General features: G+C 35.2%; 1 protein-coding gene, 1 long non-coding RNA gene and 1 pseudogene across 3 annotated transcripts; 2 read left to right on the top strand and 1 right to left on the bottom strand.

The window, feature by feature from the left end:
* The first annotated feature begins 636 nt into the window (after positions 1–636).
* LOC110909682 lies at positions 637–11,224 on the top strand. 2 transcript variants are annotated; one of them, XR_002575535.2, is made up of 3 exons: positions 637–805; positions 1,304–1,394; positions 11,014–11,224. It is a non-coding gene; the product is annotated as an uncharacterized LOC110909682 (long non-coding RNA). The 2 variants fall into 2 exon arrangements; XR_002575534.2 differs by lacking the exon at positions 637–805 and having other exon boundaries at positions 1,253–1,394.
* A 1,704-nt stretch (positions 11,225–12,928) lies between these two features.
* On the top strand, positions 12,929–15,238 carry LOC110911646 (annotated as a pseudogene).
* An 820-nt stretch (positions 15,239–16,058) lies between these two features.
* Positions 16,059–17,578, bottom strand: LOC110909684 (high mobility group B protein 3-like). The gene is made up of 7 exons (XM_022154509.2): positions 17,431–17,578; positions 17,055–17,162; positions 16,886–16,943; positions 16,719–16,763; positions 16,525–16,605; positions 16,364–16,441; positions 16,059–16,266 (listed from the first exon to the last, which is right to left on the bottom strand). The coding sequence occupies exons 1-7, from the start codon at positions 17,466–17,468 to the stop codon at positions 16,249–16,251; spliced, it is 426 nt and encodes a 141-aa protein (XP_022010201.1). The 5' UTR covers positions 17,469–17,578; the 3' UTR covers positions 16,059–16,248.
* Positions 17,579–24,275: the final 6,697 nt, after the last annotated feature.

The following is a 24,275-nucleotide window of genomic DNA, read 5'->3' on the forward strand; positions in this document are numbered from 1 at the left end:
AGGACCCAAAACATGATTTCTGTAGCTTTTTATATGGATTTTGACTAATCTTAAAAAAATCATATAAAATCAACCGTTTATCCGATTTGGGTGTTCTATACCTTTTCGGAAAGCTTATGAAGTAAATTTTTACTGTTTTCGATCATAAGAAACAAATGTGGTTGTTAAATAGGTCAAAAATGTGAATTAAAACAGCTGTTCAGAAAACTTAAAAGCTGATTGAAAAATGAAAATATAGTTGTTGTGCTGATTTTATAAAAATCATAGAAAATTCGTTAGAAGGTGTACCTTATATGCTTGCGAAGGTATTGAAGTTTTCTACGATCCATTTTTGAATATGTTAATCTAGTTCGGACTTTAAATGGGTCATAATGGTCGATTACAGCAGCTGAATAGAAAATCGCTGCACATTAATAATGTTATTATTAATCCAGAAAAAGACATATCATTGCGTATACTTGTTTAGTCATTAAGTATTTATTGTTAGGAACAAATAACACTTTATATGACATGCTTAAAGTGTTCAAAATCACTTACTTACTAGTTTGTATAAGTAACTTGACTAATGGGTCAAACGGTTAGTGAATGGAAAGAATTATGGAAAAAAATAGTTGTTGAATTAATAACATACTTTGATGAATAAGTGTGTGAATCCATAAGGTGTGATGGTCATGTTAATGGTTGACTAATCTAATCGTCTTGTGGATATGATATGGTAGTTTGACTCTGACAAGCTTGGTAGGAGCTTGGAAATGAACGGGTCAAATGGATACAAGTTCAAGTATGAAGCTCGCAAGGATGCAAGGTAAGTAAAGCTTACACCCAATTTAGGTGTACGTGTTTATTTTATAGGTGATAAATATGACAATGGATTATGTTTAAAAAAAATGGGTTCCGACATGAACCGAAATGAGTCGGAATAAATAAAAACGATCAAAACCATGGTTAATGGTAAAAAGAGGCAAAATGGTAATTTAGTCATGAATTGACTAAGAATTTATAAGTTTTCTTAAAGTTACCTAATAGCGTAACTAGAAAGGGGAAAAAGGGGTAAAAAGGGTAATTTAGTCACGTGGTGACTAAATATAAGATGAGATTAAATGGATACCCACAGCGTAAGCCGAAATGGGTTAAATATGTAAGAACAAGGAAATTGTGTGGTAAAATCCGGAATGGGTAGTTAAAACCCATGCTTTGAAACAAATGCGAATGTTTGGTCATATAGGCCAAATGGGTTAAATGGTGGTGATAACACCATTTGACAATATTGACTAACGTTGGTTGTTAAGTCGTATGTTCACAGGAGTGAACCGGAAGTGGATAATTGCGTCGCTATAAAGTAGCGGCTAATAAAAGCAAGGTATAAAACGAGTTTATATGTTGACCCGAGCCAGGTACGCATAAACAAGTTTTTAGTTAAACATACGATTCTTGGTCAATTAATTAGCGAAAGTCCTTCATTGTAAAATGAAGGATTAAAATTGACCAAAAAGCCCTCGTTGGGTAAACCGGGCAAACGAACCCTAGAGATTGTTTAGGAACTTGTATTATGATTATGTAACCCTTTTGATACGTATAAGAATATAGGCATAAACTTTCGTGGGTCAAATGCCTAAGAATAGGTCTTTTTAGTAAAATGACTAACCGAAACGTAATACTCGGGATAATCGGTTTATTGTATTAATTCACCACAAAAATAGTTGTGGTGAAACATTGTCACAACCCCCGATCCCTAATACCCGGGAACGGGCGGCCGCGAACCAGTTTCGGTGGTATCGGTGTTTATTAATTATTTTGGCAGCGGAAATTTCATCAGGACCGTAGTTAGGAAATATTTTATCAGAGTAAAACCACCATATTTTATTTTTATAATCACATGGGTAAAACCCAAGATTCTTATTACAACATGTTTATAGGGATAACCCTTATTTTATTGAATTTAAAACATCGTCTTTTAGGTAACTTTTATAGCCACATTTTTCCAAGCCGTCAGTGCTCTCGAGCTGGCTTTATTCTAATTGGCTTTCACATTTTGTTACCTGAAACGCGTTTTAAAAACATTTTATCAGCAAAAAATACTGGTGAGTGAATCCCAGTTTAATCAAGAAACATTTGTTTAATTTAAACAGTATTGAGGGCGATTACAATGTTTATATCTACCCAATTACTCATTCAGTAGTGTCAAGTCTGACTGAGGGTCATATTACACATTGGCTAACTCTTCGTCCAATGGTAACGTTACTCACATTTTGTATACAAAACCCCAACATACCGGCAGTAATTGTAGAATTACAAAGACTCAATCACTGCTAAATTGCATTATAAAAAGGTTAAGGTTTTGTAAAAACTATTAACAAAAAGGAGATTACTCACAAAAAGGTTTACACAAAAAGAAGGATTACTCACATTGCTATTTTAGGTATTTCCTTTGTGGCTTCCTGGTTATAATCTAGTTGAATAAACAATGCACACGCGTTAGTATAATAACCCATTTTAACATTAGTAATACCCTCCCCGAGACGGCATTCCAACGACTACGTCGGGCAGAACCACGACAGCCGTTACGGAACCCTAGATCAATCGGGCAGAGTATCTAATACGTATCCAGGGGTTATGATACTTACAACGAGGCAGAGCTTCGCTAATTAGGGGGGTATTATACCCGCGTATAATAAGCCTATAATTCAGAATTTGAGATTGAGAATCGAAGAATGAACGAACTGAAATGAAATCCGATGCGTTCTATATATAGGTGCTGAAACTGGTTCCCACGCGGCCCGCGTAACATTAGGGCAGGGCCTACGCGGCCCGCGTCAACCCCGGGTCAACAGGGTAGCTTGTCCGGGTCATTGCCTAGCTTCGACATGTGTTGGGCCACGTGGCCGCACCGGGCTGCGCCACCTTTTGAACCTCTCGCGGCCCGCGTGAACTTAACGGGTAGCTTACGCGGCCCGCCTGAACTAATGAAATTAAAGGAATCCGGTTACACCTTAATACGGCCCGCGTAAACTAAGGGCGAGGGTTGTCGCGGCCCGCCTAAACTTATATTTTCTTGTTTTTTATTATTTTTAATAATATATTGTATTTCGGGCTCGGTTTTCACATACGGGGTGTATTTTAGGAAGTGTAGGGTGTCAGAAAAATATTCGGGAGGGTTGTTATATTTTGGGTACAACTCCTGGATTATTTAATAAAATATATATAGTGCACTCACTTTAAGTATAGTGACTCAATTCCACTTTATCCCTACGTCACGAGATAAAACCCCAACGAATTTAGGCAGAGCCTTGACATACGTTACGGGGCCTTACGTCACTTGGACTTACGTCACTTGGACAGGGTATCACTGATCAAGGGTTAAAACACTTAAACGGGACAGGGCGTTGTAGGATTTTAGGGTGTAATATTTAAAGAAAATGGGTATAAAAAAAATGGCGAGAGGGAAGGAAAGAAGGTGAACAATTTTGATGGCTGTTTACCTGAGATATATATAGATGTTAGAAACTTGTTTTTCAAGTTTATGGAGATTCTCTTTTGATTTCCATGAGCCACGTATCCATCCTCCATCATTTTAATTCAATTATAACTTGCTATTGTCATATGCATACTTACAACATTGTAGATATTATTTATTATTTAATATATATTATAATTAATTTAACGGCTTCACTTATTTGGTGTGTATAATTTCTAAAATATGACGTTTTATAAAACAATGAATATGTCATTAGAACGAGAATAATTTTATATACATTTTGAACCAAGTTTCATTAAAATCAGAGTATGTTCAATTATAATGTATTTTTATAATTTAATTATTAGATGGTTCCTACGCTTGCCAAAAATACATCATATTTTTATTGGTCAATTTACCCATGATGCATAAGTTTTATACATTTTTATATAGATAAAAATTTTAGGAATGTTACATCCTCCCCACCTTGTTTTAAATCTCGTCCTCGAGATTACCTGAAATATGGGTGAATATTTTTAGTTAGTTTAGTTTCTAGCCTTTATTTTGAATTTCACTTTACTTTGACCATAACTATTCTCTTTGTTGTGGAAATATGTTTTATAATTTAATACAGTTTTTAGTTACAGGTTTCCTAATGTGTTAATAATTGCAAAGAAAATTCTTATGCTTTTGATGGCGTCCCAACTTTAAGAGTTCCTGTCGTTCATCTTGTCGCACGAATTTCTAGGCGGATGATCAAACGAAATAGTGTTTGATATCAGAATTATAAACGTATACGAGAGATTCCTGATTAAATCTAAAATTATCATTGACATACTTGTTCATGATTTATTCCTAGTTGTCAATCAATATAGTCTTTGGATTTCCTCATAGACATACATATCCATATAATATTTCATATACTGTAGTATGCACATTATCCATAATGTAAACAGACTCACAAGTCAGACATCAGGTCATGGTACTATTTAGGGAATTCCATTATTATTACACATACCCCATCTTACCCGGTCTTGCCGGAGAGGTAACCCCATCTCACCCGGTCTCACCGGAGAGGTAACCCCATCTCACCCGGACAAGCTGGAGAGTCTACCGCACCATGCCCAGTTTTACCGGAGAGGTAATTTTCATGGTACTTCCCATAAATAGACTTTTCTCAAATAATGATTTCAGAAGTACATCATTTATTATGGCTTGTATCAAGGAATAAGGAAATCAGTATTCTCATGTTGGATAATATTCTAGAACCGAGTAGTATCAATAAACAAGAAATAACAGTGGCCAGTTATTATTGCTTATTTATCATACAGACACTGTTCTAGTCATTATCTTCCCGGAATACTAATAACCATCACACTTTATCTATGCAAGTAATTGGCTTATCTCAAAGCTTTATACTAAGGCATTCTTCTTAGGTTCAAGTCTAAATACTATACTGGTTGTTACCAGTGAATATCAATATCCCAACTTTTTCATTTACGCATAGATATTATTATGGTTATGGTTTTCTTTTAGTTGGAGAATGGAGTTTCAAATATATCATTGTCTCCATTGACACTATAGCTAATTTCGATGTAATGAGTATGCTTACAGCTAACTTTATTTATGCTTATATATTGTTAGATTCCATCGCAAGGAATATTTTATTGAGACAAATGGCATTTTTAAAACATAGTGGGTTTCATGGTTTATTCTTATAATATCTTCATATCTTCGTATGAATTACCAATGACATTTCTTCTTATGTTTATCTCACAGAAGATATTATATTGGGTATACCATCAAAAAATTCTATTGGGTATATGCATATATGTATATAAAATTTCAAATCTCTAGTTAATATTAAACTTACGGAATATATACACATATATAAAATAATAACTATACATCCGATGGTACCAATCATCCAGCTTATTTCCATGACTTTATTTTATCCTTTTATAAAAGTAGTATATTGAAATAAATTTCTGTCAAATAAAAAGTTTAGGGAAATAAATTACTCAAAATATGAACTTTCTGGACTTATGGAAATAAATTTATTTTTAACTAGTGGGTTGAACCATAAAGTATCAAAATTTAACTATCAATTTATTGTATATTATATTATTTATTCAAAGCAGTACTTATGGTACGTTTCTAAAATTGATTCTAACTATATTTGAGTAGTATACATGTATTGAAATATGCATGTATATCCCATACAAACATAATTTATTTAAAGATATTACAATATTAAAATTGTAATCTGATTTTTTTTTAATAAAGTTTTATAAAGGACAAACATACTGAATACACATTTGATTCAACTATTCTTATGTGGGGTATCCATTTTTAATTCTAGTGTGAGAAAAATGAATGTTTAGGAACATTTTAACGTGCCAGGTAAAATAAATAAATAAATAAATACTAAATTATTGATTTAAGTAGGATAAGAAAAGATGTTTTCACTGTTGCAATATTCCTACTTCTAAAAATTTAATTATCTGATCTTTTACCATAAGTAAATGTGCAAGGATTAAAATATACAATATATTATTTTCATATAGTATAATATACTTATACTTATGAGAAGATAAGATTTGTATACATATTATAGTAAAAAGATCTAATAACCTTGTTACATTTTAATGAACCCGTGACGGACTTATAAGTGCATATAATATTCTATATATTATATTACACTTATTAGAATTTATTACACCATGATATTTTATTAAAATGTTAGATATAAAATATATCTTTTACTTACTCTACTATCTTATAGTAAAATATACTATTCATATATTATTGTAAAATGTTTTATCATTATACTAATAATATAAAAGGTACGGATGAACTCAAATATTATGAGTTATAAGATTATAAGTGTAATATATAAATTAAAAATATATATTTGACTTACTGTACGAGTCGAATATTTGAAAAAAATTTATATTAGATTTTAGATATCAAATAAATTTTTCCAACCGAAAACCGTGTAGGATAGATAATCATATATACTAGTGGATTTCTATCTTTGGTCAAATTTTAACACCTGTTTGAAAAATGAGTATTTTCCTCAAGTATTTCGTTAAAGATACTCCAAGGATGTACTACAAAATAAATTTAAGTTTAAACTAATAAATTATTTTGAGAAAGAATATCTTGATAAAAATAATTAATTTATGGTTTTAGGCAAGCCAACAAACCATGTGCTAATATAAAAACCAAAGTCAAAAACTTCGCAACTACTTAGGGTAAGTTTAACATTCAATTTATCAACTCCACTCATTTACTAATATTGTATTATAGTGTATATATATACATTTCAAATATAATAGTATTTTATTATTTAACTATTATATATTAACCAGTTGACTTGAATATTTTTCTTTATAATTTAGGATACAAAATCCTATAACAAATATGGCTGGTAAATCTTATACTTAATTATTTTCGAGCATAGGACCTATCTTGGACATACCTTAAGGATTTGTAGAAATGTTTTTCGACATTTAGTTAGTCCTTTCTACATAGTCCAATCAACCCAAATCTCTAAAAATTTTAAATGATTTTATTAAATCATGAATACCCATCATATTCATTTAACCATCTATTTTATTACTAAGTATTTTAATATAAACTTTTTACAAGTAATTCCAACATCAGTTATTTCATAAAACTATAAAAGTATGAAGTCTTATGGTCAACTAGTTATAAACCAGAAATGATAAAATAGAGTGAGAAATTTGTACACTTGGGTTTCAAAACTTGCTTTGGCTAGATTCACTAAAGCAATCTTTTAAAGGTTTTATTACTTCTTAAAATCCTTTCGATTAATTTAATAGCTTCGGTTTTATTTATTGGAATATAAATTATTTTGAAACAATATTATTAAAACTACAAAGTTTTAAAGCTTTATTCCATATATTTCAATATGTATTTTAAACCAAAGTAAATGATTGATTCCAAAAGAGAGTCATAAATATGACTGCTTTGTTAATAACCACTTAGTTTGATATATATATTATAATATTATTGGAGTAGGTGGTATTAATTATCACAGACAAATTTTCTAAATATTTGGGTACAATAAAAATATATTGATTAAAAACGACGAGCATTGCAACTTATATGTATATATGTATTTATTACAAACTACGACTGGAATTTAAAATAAACTAGTGATTATACATCCGTAACTTATTTTAGTCTATCTATGTTATAGAAGCATTATGCTCAACGTGCCTTTATGTAAAGTTTATTCTAACTCCTGTCTCTACTAAATTGTTATCTAATAGGCAAGTTTCTTTTAAAGTTTCTAGCTCATAGGCGGCATAGGTACTAGCACTGGTTTGGGTCGTTCGACTATAAGTTAGCATTTACTGCTGTAGTGGCTAACATATGGAGATTTACCCATTATTCATCTAATTCATCTTTCCATGGTAATTTATTGTCTGTTTCCTGGGTTTGTGTATTTATTTGCTTATAAATTTTCGCTTCCTTTGGTTGTGACTTCTTTATTTTCTCTTGACTTTTTCTAATAATTCTACTTCTTTTCTTAGTGGTAAATGGTTTCTTAGACTGTGCCTTATGGATAAATATTCCTTCCTTAGTATCTGCTGAGTATCCTGAGGGGTTTGGTTGAAATGATGGTTCCTTATCTTTTGGTGAATTATCTAATTGACGATAGATGTCCAAAATTCTTTGCTTACCCATACTGTAGACTAACAAATAGTCAAATAATATAAAACACATAATCACATAAGTTATTTCCTAACACAGAATTTAAAATTTAAGTGTCAGCAGAACACTTCTTTGGCTTGAACCAGTGGCTAGGCTCTGATACCACCTTCTGTCACAACCCCCGATCCCTAATACCCGGGAACGGGCGGCCGCGAACCAGTTTCGGTGGTATCGGTGTTTATTAATTATTTTGGCAGCGGAAATTTCATCAGGACCGTAGTTAGGAAATATTTTATCAGAGTAAAACCACCATATTTTATTTTTATAATCACATGGGTAAAACCCAAGATTCTTATTACAACATGTTTATAGGGATAACCCTTATTTTATTGAATTTAAAACATCGTCTTTTAGGTAACTTTTATAGCCACATTTTTCCAAGCCGTCAGTGCTCTCGAGCTGGCTTTATTCTAATTGGCTTTCACATTTTGTTACCTGAAACGCGTTTTAAAAACATTTTATCAGCAAGAAATGCTGGTGAGTGAATCCCAGTTTAATCAAGAAACATTTGTTTAATTTAAACAGTATTGAGGGCGATTACAATGTTTATATCTTCCCAATTACTCATTCAGTAGTGTCAAGTCGTCAAGTCTGACTGAGGGTCATATTACACATTGGCTAACTCTTCGTCCAATGGTAACGTTACTCACATTTTGTATACAAAACCCCAACATACCGGCAGTAATTGTAGAATTACAAAGACTCAATCACTGCTAAATTGCATTATAAAAAGGTTAAGGTTTTGTAAAAACTATTAACAAAAAGGAGATTACTCACAAAAAGGTTTACACAAAAAGAAGGATTACTCACATTACTATTTTAGGTATTTCCTTTGTGGCCTCCTGGTTATAATCTAGTTGAATAAACAATGCACACGCGTTAGTATAATAACCCATTTTAACATTAGTAATACCCTCCCGGAGACGGCATTCCAACGACTACGTCGGGCAGAACCACGACAGCCGTTACGGAACCCTAGATCAATCGGGCAGAGTATCTAATACGTATCCAGGGGTTATGATACTTACAACGAGGCAGAGCTTCGCTAATTAGGGGGGTATTATACCCGCGTATAATAAGCCTATAATTCAGAATTTGAGATTGAGAATCGAAGAATGAACGAACTGAAATGAAATCCGATGCGTTCTATATATAGGTGCTGAAACTGGTTCCCACGCGGCCCGCGTAACATTAGGGCAGGGCCTACGCGGCCCGCGTCAACCCCGGGTCAACAGGGTAGCTTGTCCGGGTCATTGCCTAGCTTCGACATGTGTTGGGCCACGTGGCCGCACCGGGCTGCGCCACCTTTTGAACCTCTCGCGGCCCGCGTGAACTTAACGGGTAGCTTACGCGGCCCGCCTGAACTAATGAAATTAAAGGAATCCGGTTACACCTTAATACGGCCCGCGTAAACTAAGGGCGAGGGTTGTCGCGGCCCGCCTAAACTTATATTTTCTTGTTTTTGATTATTTTTAATAATATATTGTATTTCGGGCTCGGTTTTCACATACGGGGTGTATTTTAGGAAGTGTAGGGTGTCAGAAAAATATTCGGGAGGGTTGTTATATTTTGGGTACAACTCCTGGATTATTTAATAAAATATATATAGTGCACTCACTTTAAGTATAGTGACTCAATTCCACTTTATCCCTACGTCACGAGACAGAACCCCAACGAATTTAGGCAGAGCCTTGACATACGTTACGGGGCCCTACGTCACTTGGACAGGGTATCACTGATCAAGGGTTAAAACACTTAAACGGGACAGGGCGTTGTAGGATTTTAGGGTGTAATATTTAAAGAAAATGGGTATAAAAAAATGGCGAGAGGGAAGGAAAGAAGGTGAACAATTTTGATGGCTGTTTACCTGAGATATATATAGATGTTAGAAACTTGTTTTTCAAGTTTATGGAGATTCTCTTTTGATTTCCATGAGCCACGTATCCATCCTCCATCATTTTAATTCAATTATAACTTGCTATTGTCATATGCATACTTACAACATTGTAGATATTATTTATTATTTAATATATATTATAATTAATTTAACGGCTTCACTTATTTGGTGTGTATAATTTCTAAAATATGACGTTTTATAAAACAATGAATATGTCATTAGAACGAGAATAATTTTATATACATTTTGAACCAAGTTTCATTAAAAACAGAGTAGGTTCAATTATAATGTATTTTTATAATTTAATTATTAGATGGTTCCTACGCTTGCCCAAAATACCTCATATTTTTATTGGTCAATTTACCCATGATGCATAACTTTTATACATTTTTATATAGATAAAAATTTTGGGAATGTTACAAACATAAGTAGACATCTTAAATGTAAAAATGTGAAGTACGAAAAGAGATGAGTGAAATTGATGCTTAAATGCATAAAAACCGTTAAATGGGTCAAAATAAAGCAAGTGATTAAGATTGGCTAAGTGTTGGAAAATTTCAAAATAAACCGGTGAATGTAAACATGAATACAAACCTTGTAATGGAAGCGAAAATGCTAATTTTTGGCAAGCCCGGAATGGGTAAAAACGATAAGCAATGAATATTGTTAATAAACTTGTAGTATGATGTTAAAAGTAACGGGTCAAATGATCACACAAATGATTTTTAAGTCGTTTGCTTATAAATCAGATTTTTATGCAAACCGAGGTGATAAACGGATTCGTAATTTAATTACGGAAGCGTGGAAAAAAAAAAAGAATTACGCGAAACGGACTTGTAGATAAAAAGTTATGGAACTTGTTTATACTTGTTTTTAAGTTATCAAAACTAACCTTTAAGTTGGTTTTTGATGTTAGGTGAATGTAGCTACCATCCGGGTGTCGATCAAGCAATGAAGTGAACCGAACACTATGCAGTTACAAGCTTCCGCACATAGTTTCGTCGTTATTTTTAAACGAGGAACTCAATTACATTACGTTGTATTGTTCTTTAATTGTAAAAGTTTTAATAAACCCGTATTTTTCAATATATGTGTATCCATAATTACATATTTATTTTCGTAAACCATACGGAAACTGTTAAATAATAGCAAGGGTCTTACACAAGGGTTTGTCAAAACACAATTACGCACACATTGTGAAAATTTTAGCCGATTTTAACCATGAAAAAATTTAATTTTCGAAAAAGAAAGATGTAGAAACAGAAATCGCAGCTGAATTGTATAGAACTCTTCTTCCTGAGCTCTGATACCACTTATAGGATCGTTTTCAGACCCGAACGAGTCGATCAGAAGAGTTCATCTCTAAACGAAAGGCGGAAACAGACGTGTAGAGTTCAATTCAGCAAGATTCACACTTTAAACTGTTGTATGATTGATATAAAGACGTTTTACAACCTGACAACACTTCGGCAGCACTTCCTTGCACAAGCCGGAAAGTTACAAATGATGAAAGTTTGAAGGGTATTTATAGAGAATGACCCTTCCGTTTGAAGGTGACATGCCACCCTTCAAACGGACACGCTTCAAACGGTTACAAGTTCAAACTGACCCTTCTCAAACATAACCCTCTCAAACGAAAGTCAACATATATCTACATTCTGTTTTGTCCTTTTGTATGCATGTTGTAATGATGAAGACTTGTGATGTCATATATGTGATGTCACATATATGATGTCACGCTTGTTCAGATCCGCACCAAAACCGAGACTCGATATAAGACGAAGACGACAGATGTATGCACCAACAAAGATTGTATTGCTGTGTGTTTTTCGGTGTGTTAGTTCTGCAGCAGGATCCTCCTATTTATATTGTAGGTCTGAAGTTAAAACTGAAAAAGAATTAAATAGAAGAATTAAACTGCATTAAACGTATTCAATACACTTTAATTCGTCATTTAATTCTCAATCAAAACCGTTGACTCGTCAGATTCAAATGCTGAAATGTAACTGCACTGTCATTAATGTTGGAAGCTTCTGCGCGCGCACGTCTTGCACACTCATGCGCGTGTGCGCCATTTTGGCTCAATTTCATGTGCTACTCATGCGCGCGTGCGCCACTTTGGCTCAATTCCATGCGCGCATCCGCGCGTGCGCCACATCACCTGTGAGCCTATACGAGCACGCCACACAATCGCGCCGGAAAAAAACCGAAACCGTTTCTTTTAACCGGTTTTTTTATAACTAGTTTTAGAACCGAACCGCCGGTTGCAGACCGGTTAGGGATATTTATCTTCGAAATCGGTTTTAAAACCGAAAGCGGTTATAAAAAACCGGTTTAAACCGGTAAAAACCGTTTTTTTTTTGGAATAAACCGACTGTAACCGGTTGGACAAGTTATTGTTTCGAGTAAAAAAACCCGGGTAGTAACCGAAACCGGTTATAAAAAAAACTGGTTTTTATTTTTGATGAAAAAAACCTGTTCAATTAATAACCGGAACCAGTTTTTGAAGAAAACCTATTTGTACACCTCTACATACATGACTCTCACGTGACACTATAAAACTTCAAGGACTTTAGGCTGAACGGTATGGTGACGGGATGAAGACGGGGGCGGGATGGAGTGACGAAGAGGACGTCGAGAAGAAAGAAAGGGGGCCCACCTGTTTGCTCCGTCGCAAACGTCTGAATTCGGACGATGGGGACGGGACGGAGGAGGGGCGGCGTGGTGTGCCGGGCGTCGCCGAGGGAGGACGGGGCTGAGGACGGACCATACCGTCCAGCCTTATACCACACCACACAAACAAATACAAGTGGATGCAACAGATACGACGAGGGTATGATTGTGATTAATAGTGTTACAACACGGGCAAAAATGTCCTAATCCTAAAACATGGTGAAAGGATGAGTTCTGCACAATCATCATCTTCTTCTCCCTCTTGGTGACAATGGCTGCATCTCTCGATACTACTAGGTACTCCCAAACCCTAATTCTCCTCTATACATTTCATTCTCTGTTACCTCAACAAACTTATCCACTTAATTTCACACTCTTTATCCTCAAATTGACCCATTTCTGTCATTAGGGTTTACACTTCACCAATACTTGCCTGTACGGTTTCAATACGCAGATTCTATTACTGTTAATTTAGCGAATATAACAACATTTGTATTTCACTGAATGAATTCATCCATGTTATTATTGGTTAAATTAGGCGGTGTGATTTGAATTATGGATTTGTGTTTATTATGATATTAGTATTATTTGTTAAGGGTTTTGCTATGATACATGTAGAAGATAAACAATTTACGCTAGGTGTTTTCAAAAGCCGTTTTGGAAAAATATAACAACGTTTGTATTTCACCGAACCGCTGCTGCATCCAAGTCAAAACGGCTGGTTCCGCCGGGTTAGGACCGATGCCGTTCGGTTCATGGTTCGGAAAACCGCTTTCAACTGTCCGGTCCGTTCACTTTGTATTTTTCCAAAACCTTAGTTAGCGGTTTGGCCCAAAATTTTGGTCAAACAGATTTTTTTTGTCAAAACCGGACTGTTAACACGCCTAATTTGCACTGATAAAGGGAGTGGGGGTGGTCACTAGTGATACAATTCTATCACTCACAAGCATCCAATCAACTCCTGCCATGTCATCAGCCACTATTCTATCACTCACATCCTTTTTTAGTGGCAATGGTCATCACTCACAACATCCTTTTAACGTTATTTCACTAATTTCGTGAAAATAACTGTAAAAGAGCGGGATGGTTAATCTTGCATCATGTGGTGGCATTGATAGCCGAAAGACAAGGGAGTACATGCACTAATTGGCCTTTGTCTTAATGGCCAAGTGTTATGTGCCTTATGTCCAAGGCTTGATGCAAAACTACTATCGAGCCAGGGGTCTCACTGGAAGCAGCCACTCTATTCCTAATGGGTAGAGGTAAGGCTGTCTACATCTTACCCTCCTCAGACCCTACCTTAGCTTTGCTATTGGTGGGATTTACCGAGTATGATGATGATGACCCCCTCACATCCACCATTTTACATGCGTGATAAAAATAACGACCGTGGACATTTTTGAAGTTTAACGCGTGATAAAAATCAGTGGCGGTGGTCATCACGGAAGTTTAACGCATTAATGCTGGTTATCACGCAAAAACAACGCACCGCCCCCTGTGGCCTAAGTGATGAACTTTGATGGATAGATCTCTCATAAAACCTACCATGTGACCAAATTATGAGAGTTTTATTGACTTATTTGCCTTTTATATTTCTGTATTAAACCTTCTTAGGATATCATGTTATAACATTTTGGGGATACAATTATTACCTTTGTTGCAGCCAATTGGGGTCTGCTTTTTTGGGTGAAAGAGCTGGAATCTGTGTTTCGACTGTTCCCGTCACGCGTCTTGGGTTTAGAAGGAAAACTGTGGAATGTAAAGAGTCGAGAATCGGGAAGCAACCGATTGAAGTACCGTCAAATAGAAGGCCAAGATATGAAGGTCAAGGGTCCTTTAGGAGAACTTGCGTTACCTTATCCACGAGAGACAGGAATCAATTCTTAAGGTCAGTAAGGCGGTTGAGACACGAAGGACCAATCAAATGCATGGACTGTTTAGGTGACCGATCTTAAATCTTATTTTCTTCTTCTCTAATTAATTTGTTCTGTCTTAAATGTTGATAATTATATTCACTGAACATTTTACATTCAGGACTCTGACCTGCAATATGGTGGTTGGTGTATCAAAGAAAGGGGTTTGAGAAGAAGCTTCAGTTGGTTGGTGTCGGTTATCGTGCAACGGTAGAAGGAAAAGAGTTGATACTGAGTCTTGGATTCTCTCATCCAGTCCCGGATGACCTAAAAGTCAAAGTTGAAGACAACACCCGAATCACTGTGAGTGGTTATGATAAGTCAAACATTGGTCAATTTGCGGCATCAATAAGGAAGTGGAGACCTCCGGAGCCGTACAAAGGTAAGGGGGTCAAATATGCTGATGAAATCATTAGAAGAAAGGAGGGCAAATTAGGGAAGAAGTAGGTTGTGTATTCATTCACTTGAGTTTAATTCTCAATGTAATTTCCACTTTTGTTTGTTATTTATTGAAAAATATTTCTCAATCTTACTTAAAAACCTTGTGGCTTGTCTTTTGCTAAGATGTTTAATGCCTAGATTAAATCATTGTATCCGTTTATTTTATGTTTTGTAACTATAATAATCTGTCACTGGAAAATTCATGGGGTCCACCAATGCCTTGTTAATTAAAGAGACCATGTAAAATGCGTGTTTTGGGCAAGTAGCGTTCAACTTAGACATTTGCTAGAGGTAATAAAACGCTTGCCACATAGTCATCTCTTCAAAGGTTTGTCATGTTTATGATAGTCGACATCGCAAAAGGGGATCGTGTGGTCGATAATAAAATTACTTCAATTATTTAACCTTTATAAAAAAAAAAAAACTTCTACATCCACCTGCAATACAAAGCTCAAGGTACAAAGCTCAAGGATCGCATTAGTCTTTGTACAAGTCCCACCCAGGCCTGTTGTGTGCTGAAATGTTTTGCTCATGGAAAACAACCCAAATATACTTTCACTTTGTAGTTTGTACAAAACCATCCCAACAAAGGGTTGTACTCAAAAGGTCTACACATGACTACTCAAATGTACCTTCATACTATATTTACTAAATGTAGCCTCTAGTCATCTACCCCTGCTAATTAGTGACATTCTCTTTCTATTTTACTCCGAAGGTCTATTTATTCATGTGAAGGTCTGAAGGATGTGTGTTGCTACAACTTAAAAAATGTTACTAGTTGGTTCCTATTGAGAACGATTTGCCCTACGAATTATAGGCAATTCACAACTTACATAACCTAAAGTGTAACTATAATCATATATGTCATAGTCTGAAACTAAGCATTTTATGACCAACATGAAGAGAAGAAAGTAGATCTTTAAGGCGCATGATAGACAAATATGAAAGTACCAAAATATAATAAACCAACAGAAACCACAATACAAGTTTCTCAAAATATAGTTCCTAAAAACTCATAAGCAATAACGCATGCACGTTAATCACAATTCATAGGAGTAAACGAAACGCTACTTTATTTACTAATTTTTATGCTACCATATAAGCATCATCCTACACTTCACTTCTCACAGGACCTTCACAATCTGCAGAAAATAATACACAAGATCAAGTTTAATTCTGAAAAAATGATTACGACTAACTCGAATGCAGATCTAACTGTCTGTTTGTTTAGCAGATTACCTGAGAATTAACTTCTAGCTCAACATCCTCATGAGTGTTCATAGATGAGGATGTAGATATCTCCATCCCAGTTTCGTTCTAATTGCTCACACACAACAAAATTATTTCATAAATATATAACAACTTAATAATGTGACAAAATAAACTTTGGGAATGATTACCAGATTATCAATGTGCTGTTTAATAGCAATTTCATAATCTGCTTTCTTTCTAGCTGCCTTTGCAAAATAAGGAGCTTTCTCCTACACACAAATTAAACACATCACACATAATTTAACATGCACTCCAACCGTTTGATGAAATGCCTAAACAAACAGATCCGATAATACTATTCGATTTTATGAATAGATCTTACCGATTCGGTCATAGACTTCCATATAGCTCCACCTTCCTTAGCAATCTGTAACAAACACCACAACTCATCTAATCATCAATCGATTAAATTCATATTCGTAAATTCATACAGAAGTTATTAATCAAATAACAAAATCAAAAGGTGCAAATGAGGTTAAAAAAACACACGGCAGAGGCTGATTTGGCAACAGGAAAATTCTCCTTGTTTCCATTCCTGAATTGCTCCCTGTGATACGAGAAAACGGACGTAAGTTAATCGGAAACAACAAGCGAATCGATGTGTTCATGTAAATTCAAAAACCTGCAGATCTGGAAGCATGAAACAAGTCGTGCTTACATGAAGATGAAGAAAGCAGTCGGAGGACGCTTTGGAGCACCGGAATTCTTACTCGAGGCTTTGTTCTTCTTTCCTGTACTCTTATCAACCTTCGTCTTCTTCGTTTTGCTTTAACAACACGAAAATTCAAAGATGCGTTACAGATATGATCAAACAACGCATCAATCAAACGTAAATTAACATCCTCATGCACGATTGAAAGCAGTGAGCGATCAACAAGTTAAATATCGGTTCTTACAGGAAGTATGAGGAGAAAACGATGTGAAATTTGAATGAAATTGCTCGTAAGAACAGAGAATAAGATATTATGTTGAAAAACTAGATCAACAATCAGTTATAAACGTAGAGATGATAGAATGAGTTTTGCAGAAATTACTTGTCAGCAATGGTAGCAGTGCTCTTCGGTCCTCTCATTTCTTCTTCTTCTTCAAGTTATGTGAAATTCAGATCTGAAAAATGTATGTAGGGATTGTGAGGGAAGAGTGAAGACTGAACATGCGTGACAGATTTATAGAGAATTTTGGCGGGAAAGAATCAGTTACGTTTTTGTTGCATGTTTATTGAAAACTTTTTTATGAAAGTTTTGAGCGTATTTAAAAAAAGTGTGTGTATGTTAAACTGTATTAAAGATCATTGCATGTTTATTGACAAGTTTTGAGTGATTGTGTCCATATATTTTTTTATTGGTGGTTAATTTTTATAATTTAATACATTCTTTCAATTTTATTGGTTGTTAATTAGAACACCCGTAGTGGTGAACAAAAATAATGCTCCCACTATGAGGTATTATCCGACACGTGACATCCTAATCAGCGTTGGGCATTATAGCAAAAGTGACGTAGTGGGACATTATTCCAATAACGCCCCTTCCAATTATTAAAAAAAAAGGAAACAAATGGTGATTGGCTGGTCAAACACATGGTCCATGCAAAAGTGGGGGTTCTCAAAAGTTATCAGAGGGTAGTTCAAAATGATTGGTGGGTCAACCATTCCACAAAACAAAATGAGCGTTTAAAAAAAAACGCCAACAACAAATTTGAACAAAAAAAAACGCCCGGAAACGCCGGGTGTAATGGGTCCGGGGCGTTTTCCGGCATTTTTTTTTTGTTGATTTTTTTTTTAAAAAACGTCCCACTACGGGTGGCCTTATAATAGGGTGGGAACACTTTTCACCATGATGAAATTTGTTCACGAGTGATACCAAGGATAACACCACCGCCACCAATAATTATCACTCGTTAAAAAAAGAAAAGAACATGTGATTTTTATAACGCGTTATGGGGTATTAAGTGGTGAGGGAAACTGTTGGTTGTGGGAGAAATTGTTGGGTGTGGTGGTGAGTGATGACCATTTCCACTAAAAAAGGTTGTGAGTGATGGAATAAAGCTCCATAACGTGACGAAAATTGATTGGATGTTGTGAGTGATGAGTGATCACCACCCCTTATACAATCAGCACTTATCTAAGAAGTCATGTGCTTTAATGATTAGGTGCATATAATTAGTTGTTAGTGATCACGTGCATAATTAATTTTATTATTTTGGTGGAAATTACTTTAAATCAAGAGAAGGGATATGAGTAAATTTGATCGAAGGAGGTGATCGAATCTATAACCAATTGGGTTGTATTTATACAACGTTGTAACTCCTTTAAGGGAAACTCGAACCTATTTAATAATCGAGTCAAAAAATTCGTGTAAAGACAAGGAGAAGATTAACGATCAAGGTTAGAAAAGTACCGAGCAGAGGAGACCGTTTAGGATTGTGTGGACGCAACCGATCTCGTCGAAACCAAAAAAGATTAATCACTCCGTTTAAGTGATCTGAAGAGGTGTGGCAATCTTGTAATTCAATCAAGGTGTGATTGAATCAGACAAGATCAGGGCAAGAAAAAGTGACACGCAATCTTGTAATTTGATCAATGTGTGATTAAATCCGACAAGATACGTGCAAGTAATAATGATGGTGTGAAATCTTGTAATTCGGTTAAGGAGAAATCGAATCCAGCAAGATCAATTACACATGAGTTGGTATTTTGTGGAAAATTTCTACCGTTACAGAAACTCTTTAATACCACAAACAGTTTGTAACACCCTTACTGTTATAAAAGGGTTTTTGTACTAATAACGACAATTAAATGTTATTTACAAATACACATACATATAAAATACGGGTTTACTAAAACTTTTACAGTTTAAAAATAGTACAATATAATGTAATTGAGTTCGTTGTTTAAAAGTTACGACGTAACGTTTTGCGGAAACTTTAATCTCGTGTGTTCGGTTCTTCGTTGAGCTTGATCTTCATCCGGAAATCCCTTGACATTCACCTATGACCAAAACCAACATAAAAGTTAGCTTTGGTAGTTAAATAACATGTTTAAACAAGTCATATGGGTCAAAACAACAAAATTCAACAATTTTCGTAATTTAGGGCGCCGCCGTACGCTAAGGGGCGTCGCCCTACGCCTAGCCCTATTTTTGACAGAATGATCATTTGGTTGATGCTGCAGATGCCCAGCTCAGTTGTTATCCAACTTAAAAACTTATAATTGCCATAACTTTTGTTCTACTTATCTGATTCGCGTGATTCTTTTTCCTACGCGACCGTAATTTAATTCTCCATCTCATGGAGTAAAAACCCGACATCTGAAATCACAAAATTTTAGATTTCAAGCTCTCGGCTTGAAATTCAATTTTGACACTTTTTGACCCGTTTGTGTTTTGATCAAACAAACTTGTTGGTTACCTTTAAAATGTCATGCAAATCACGTTATACCAGTTTACTAGTATTCAAGGTTCAAATTACGGGTTCTTATGCCTTCATTACCTGTTTTTACTTGAAATCTTATTATGACCCGTTAAGGGTATTTATACACTTTTAAGCTTAATTTAGGCTCGGTATGCAACGTAAGTCCACCCATTTATATTGAATAGTCTTCCACCACAATTATAATTGTGGTGGATTTAACGTACTTAAATACTTATTCTGAATTCTATCCCTCGGATATGTCATTTTACGACAAGACGCACTTTAAGGCGTTTAACCCTAGAAAGTTTATGCCTACAACTTTTATATGCATCTAAGGGTTGCAAGGTCATAATATAAGTTTCTAAACAACCTCTAAGGGTCGTTCGCCCGGTTGACCCATTAAGGGCTTTTTGGTCGATTTTAGTTCTTCAACTTGCGATGAAGGACTTTCACTAAATACTTGACCAATCATTGCACTTTTAACTATAAGACTATATATGCGTACCTGGCCCGGGTCAACAAATAGACCCGATTTATACCTCAGTTTAATTATCACATATTCTATGGTGACGCAATTATCCGAAATGCTAATCGCTTCTGTTAACACAAGACTTGACAACCACATTAATCGATATTGTCAAATGGTGTTATCACCACCATTTGACCTGTTTGGCCTATACGACCAAACATTTACATATGTAGCAAAACATGGTTATTAATTACCAATTTGCCCATCCGACCCATTTCGGATTTTTCTTTCATTAGATCCTTTTTTTTTTTTACTTATTTAGCCCATTTTGGCTTATGCCATGGGTATCCTTTTGCTTCGGTTGTTACATTTGTTGCATATATGGTTTATAAAATAAACACAGACCCTACATAAAGGGTGTAAGTTTTATTTACCTTGCATCAGGTTATACTCTTTTTCCGCGTTCTCGATCCGTGTTTTATGATGCGAATTACCTTAGGGTGTAAGGGGTGGTCACCTCTTGTGGAGAGGTAAACTTTCCACCCACCCAATCAGCTCTTACCATGTTAACTCCCCTCTCTAGTTTCCCTCTTGCACAAAAACATATGGGGTGATCAGCTCTCTTGGGTAGAGGTAAACTCTTTTTTTTTTTAATTTAAATTATGTATTTAAACAAAATAAATAAAACATAGTTTAAACATAAATAACATTAATTAAATAAAGACCTTACATTAAACTAAATTTAAGAAAGACGATACATAAAATTAGAAACAGCATGGCCAATTATATTTTTTTCCAATCTCGCATTTTCGGGCTAGTGTGATTTCCAACATCTCCGGTGAAACATTGTCGTGTGGCCTGTTAAACGTCTCCAAATCCTTATCAAACAAAAGTGATCTCACCGCCTCGCGTTGTTTATCCGCCAACGCAATATATTTTTCCTCTCGTTTCTTTTTAAAGTCCACAAACTCTTGTTTCATAAATTTGTATTCATAGAGCTTGTCGGACAAACCCATTGACCTTTCAGTCATCGTTGCGGGTCTTTTATCTTTTTTATCTTTCTTTTTATGCGTTCTTGGAGAGGAGTCTACGTTTATGACGGGTATACCACTAGTGAATTCGGTATTCGGTGTACCCGCTTGCTAGTTACCCGAATCCGATGACTTTTTTTTTTTTGCCCCGAACTACTACTATATTCACCCAACAATCGCAATGGGGCTCATTTTCATGTTTTCTAACCACCACCTACGCCTCAACATGAGGAAAGCCACCCCGATGTCTTTTTTGGTAATCTTTTATCGCTCGTTTCGTGACTGAAACGTCGTCACTCTCACTAGGACGTAAACGGTCCTGTAAGGATAAAATTATATTATGGTAAAAAATAACAATATATAAATGTAAAAGAATGTATGTGAATGTAAAAAATTATACCGCTTAATGCCAAAAGTCGTTGAATAAGTTCAACTTTGCTGGTAAAGGTTTCCATTTAGAACGGACTTGATGAACGGTTGGGGTACTTCCTCCAACCGTTGCATTGTAATGTTTGAGAACTTTTTTCCAAAAACCATCCGATTTTTGTTGATTGTTTTTGTCTTGTTTAAACTACAATGAAGATATGCCTTGGCTAACGCATCTTATTGTTTATTCGTCCAACTTTGATGATCCGCCTTACCCCCTTTCCTTTCGGGTCATCTTCGGCTTCTTCTTTGTCTCAAGTTTTTCTTCTTCTTCGACATAATCTTTATTTTCGTCTTCATCTAAGTTTTGAGTCTCGGCTACAAATTCTTCTTGTTCATTGTCATCGTATATCGGAAGCATGTGTTCAACTTTATCTCTTGGTGGACTCCGATAAGCAGACAGGTCAAAAAAGTTTTGGGTATCCATGGGATATTCATACTGACCAGATGCAACCATCGTAGGACCTTGTGGGAGTGAAAATAATTGTGATGGAAAAATAAGTTGCGGTTGGTGTTGTAAAAACCCGGTTGTGTAATTTGGGAGTTAAAATATGGAGGTTGAGAGTGTGTGGAATAACTGAGCTATGATTGAAATGACACACTTGAACCACCCGATCCGCCTCGTCTACTTTGCGAGCCGCGACCCCCATCTTCGAACCGGAACCCAAAACTTTTTTCTTGCCATCACCCTTGTTTTGTCTAACCATAGTGTATGATAAAATTAAGTTTTAGTGTGAGTATGGGAATTGGATGAAAAATGAGATGGATAAATAGATTCAAATAGAAAACAAATTAATTTTTTTTATTGTGTAACAGCTAAAAAGTTGTTTGAAAATTACACAAAAGGTCAAAATTGAGATGGATCACACGCGGTAAATCATCACCGAATTAAAGTTGTCATGTGGTAAAAAAATGGTTGGCAACGGTGTTTCCCATGTGGTAAAAGGGTTTACTGCACCCTTTAGGTTGGAGGGTGTGGTTGGAGCCTCCTAGGGGCTTTATCAGGCCACGTAAGCGACACGTAGGATCCCCGTCCCCTCTTTAACTTGCATGGTGTGGATGCAGCCCATATTAAACAAAATAAAAAAAAAAGATTCCATTGGATTAAATCTAGTGGGCCCCACCTGAATCCTTCATTTTTGGCGTTACCATGGTAGCGAAGAAGGGATGACGCCCCACTCTTAAAATGGGGGGTGTGGTGATGGAGCCCTGTGGGCGCTATACATGGATGAGGTGGAGGGATGGCGCCCTCCACACCCTTCAGCCTTACCGCTTCCACCCCGTGCATCCTTGGTGCACAACCATGTGAGTTTGCAATTACTTTCTAGAGTGTTTTAATGTGATGGGCGACCATTAACTTGATGATTGACTCGTACATGGATCGGCATAAATAAATGCAAAAGAAAAGTTAAGAAAGGTCCATAACTCACATAAACAATCATTAGAAAACCTTTTAAATAATTTGATATTTATTATAGATTGTTGTTATTTATTCTTTATTTTAATCAAGTTTAGAGTGTTAGTTTAACCAAATTCAATATTTCAATTATATCTTTATTTTTTCCTTTTTAGACAATATGTTGGTTACTTTGATTAAACTTAATACCATCTTACTAAAGTTCATAGTTTCTCACTTCCGTTCCATGTCATGTGGCATCTGTGCTCATTAACATTTTGATGCACATTGTGTCGGAGTATATTAACCTCCTTGCATGGTGTGGATTATTTCGTGCGCTTGAAGGTTTAAATGTTATTTTAACAAACTCAACACGATTCTAGTGTCAGGATCGTCCATGAAAACATTCACAAAAATCATAAAGGTGGTTATTACAATGTTATTCAAGTGCAAAGGCGCACCCCCACCCCCCCCCCCCCCCACCCCTTAATTTTTTTTTTTTTTTTTTTTTTTGTGTTTTATAAGCAAAACCCCCGATCACACCCTTTAAACATTTGGTTAAACCCTTCATTCGCATCCCCATGAAATAATTTATGAGTCCGTCACTGTTCATGTGGCGGTGATAATATTATTTGTAGTTATCGACCTCTTATTCAATCCATTAATAATTCGTTATCTTATATGGGATATGTAACAGGAAAAGCCTCTATTATTTATGTCAACTCTTATTACATATTTAAAACCATTGTAGCATTTTCATGATAGCAAAAGAAAAAGAAAGACACTATGGACATTGTTCATCGTACATTTTGATTTGGTACTTATTATAAAAATCAATATACGTTAACTCTTATTTAAAAGCCATTATATAAACATGTATGGATTAAAAGTACATATAAAGTCATTACATCTTAGTGTTAATAATAAAAATCATACATATTTTTATTATCAAATTGAATTATTTCTTTTTTGGTAGAGAATTGAAATATTTTTAAAGTCTCCAAAAATACAAAGCATTATAAAATTCACACCATTGTTTTGTGATTAGTAAACACAATGATAAACAAAGGCTCATTCTATTCCCACTCCCCCTATTTACTAATTACACCCCCCTATCAAAAACATCACATCCATCAATCATTTGGTTTT

Source organism: Helianthus annuus, chromosome 15, assembly GCF_002127325.2.
Source record: "Helianthus annuus cultivar XRQ/B chromosome 15, HanXRQr2.0-SUNRISE, whole genome shotgun sequence".
Lineage (NCBI taxonomy): Eukaryota > Viridiplantae > Streptophyta > Magnoliopsida > Asterales > Asteraceae > Helianthus > Helianthus annuus.

What these genes read in the sequence shown, in the direction of transcription:
- LOC110909684 (XM_022154509.2), bottom strand. Translation starts at nt 17,468, where the DNA reads ATGAGAGGACCGAAGAGCACTGCTACCATTGCTGACAA. An exon ending in TTGCCAAATCAGCCTCTGCC is followed by an intron (nt 16,764 to 16,885) that starts GTGTGTTTTTTT and finishes TGTTTGTTACAG; the next exon opens with ATTGCTAAGGAAGGTGGAGC. An exon ending in GGAAGTCTATGACCGAATCG is followed by an intron (nt 16,606 to 16,718) that starts GTAAGATCTATT and finishes ATTTGTGTGTAG; the next exon opens with GAGAAAGCTCCTTATTTTGC.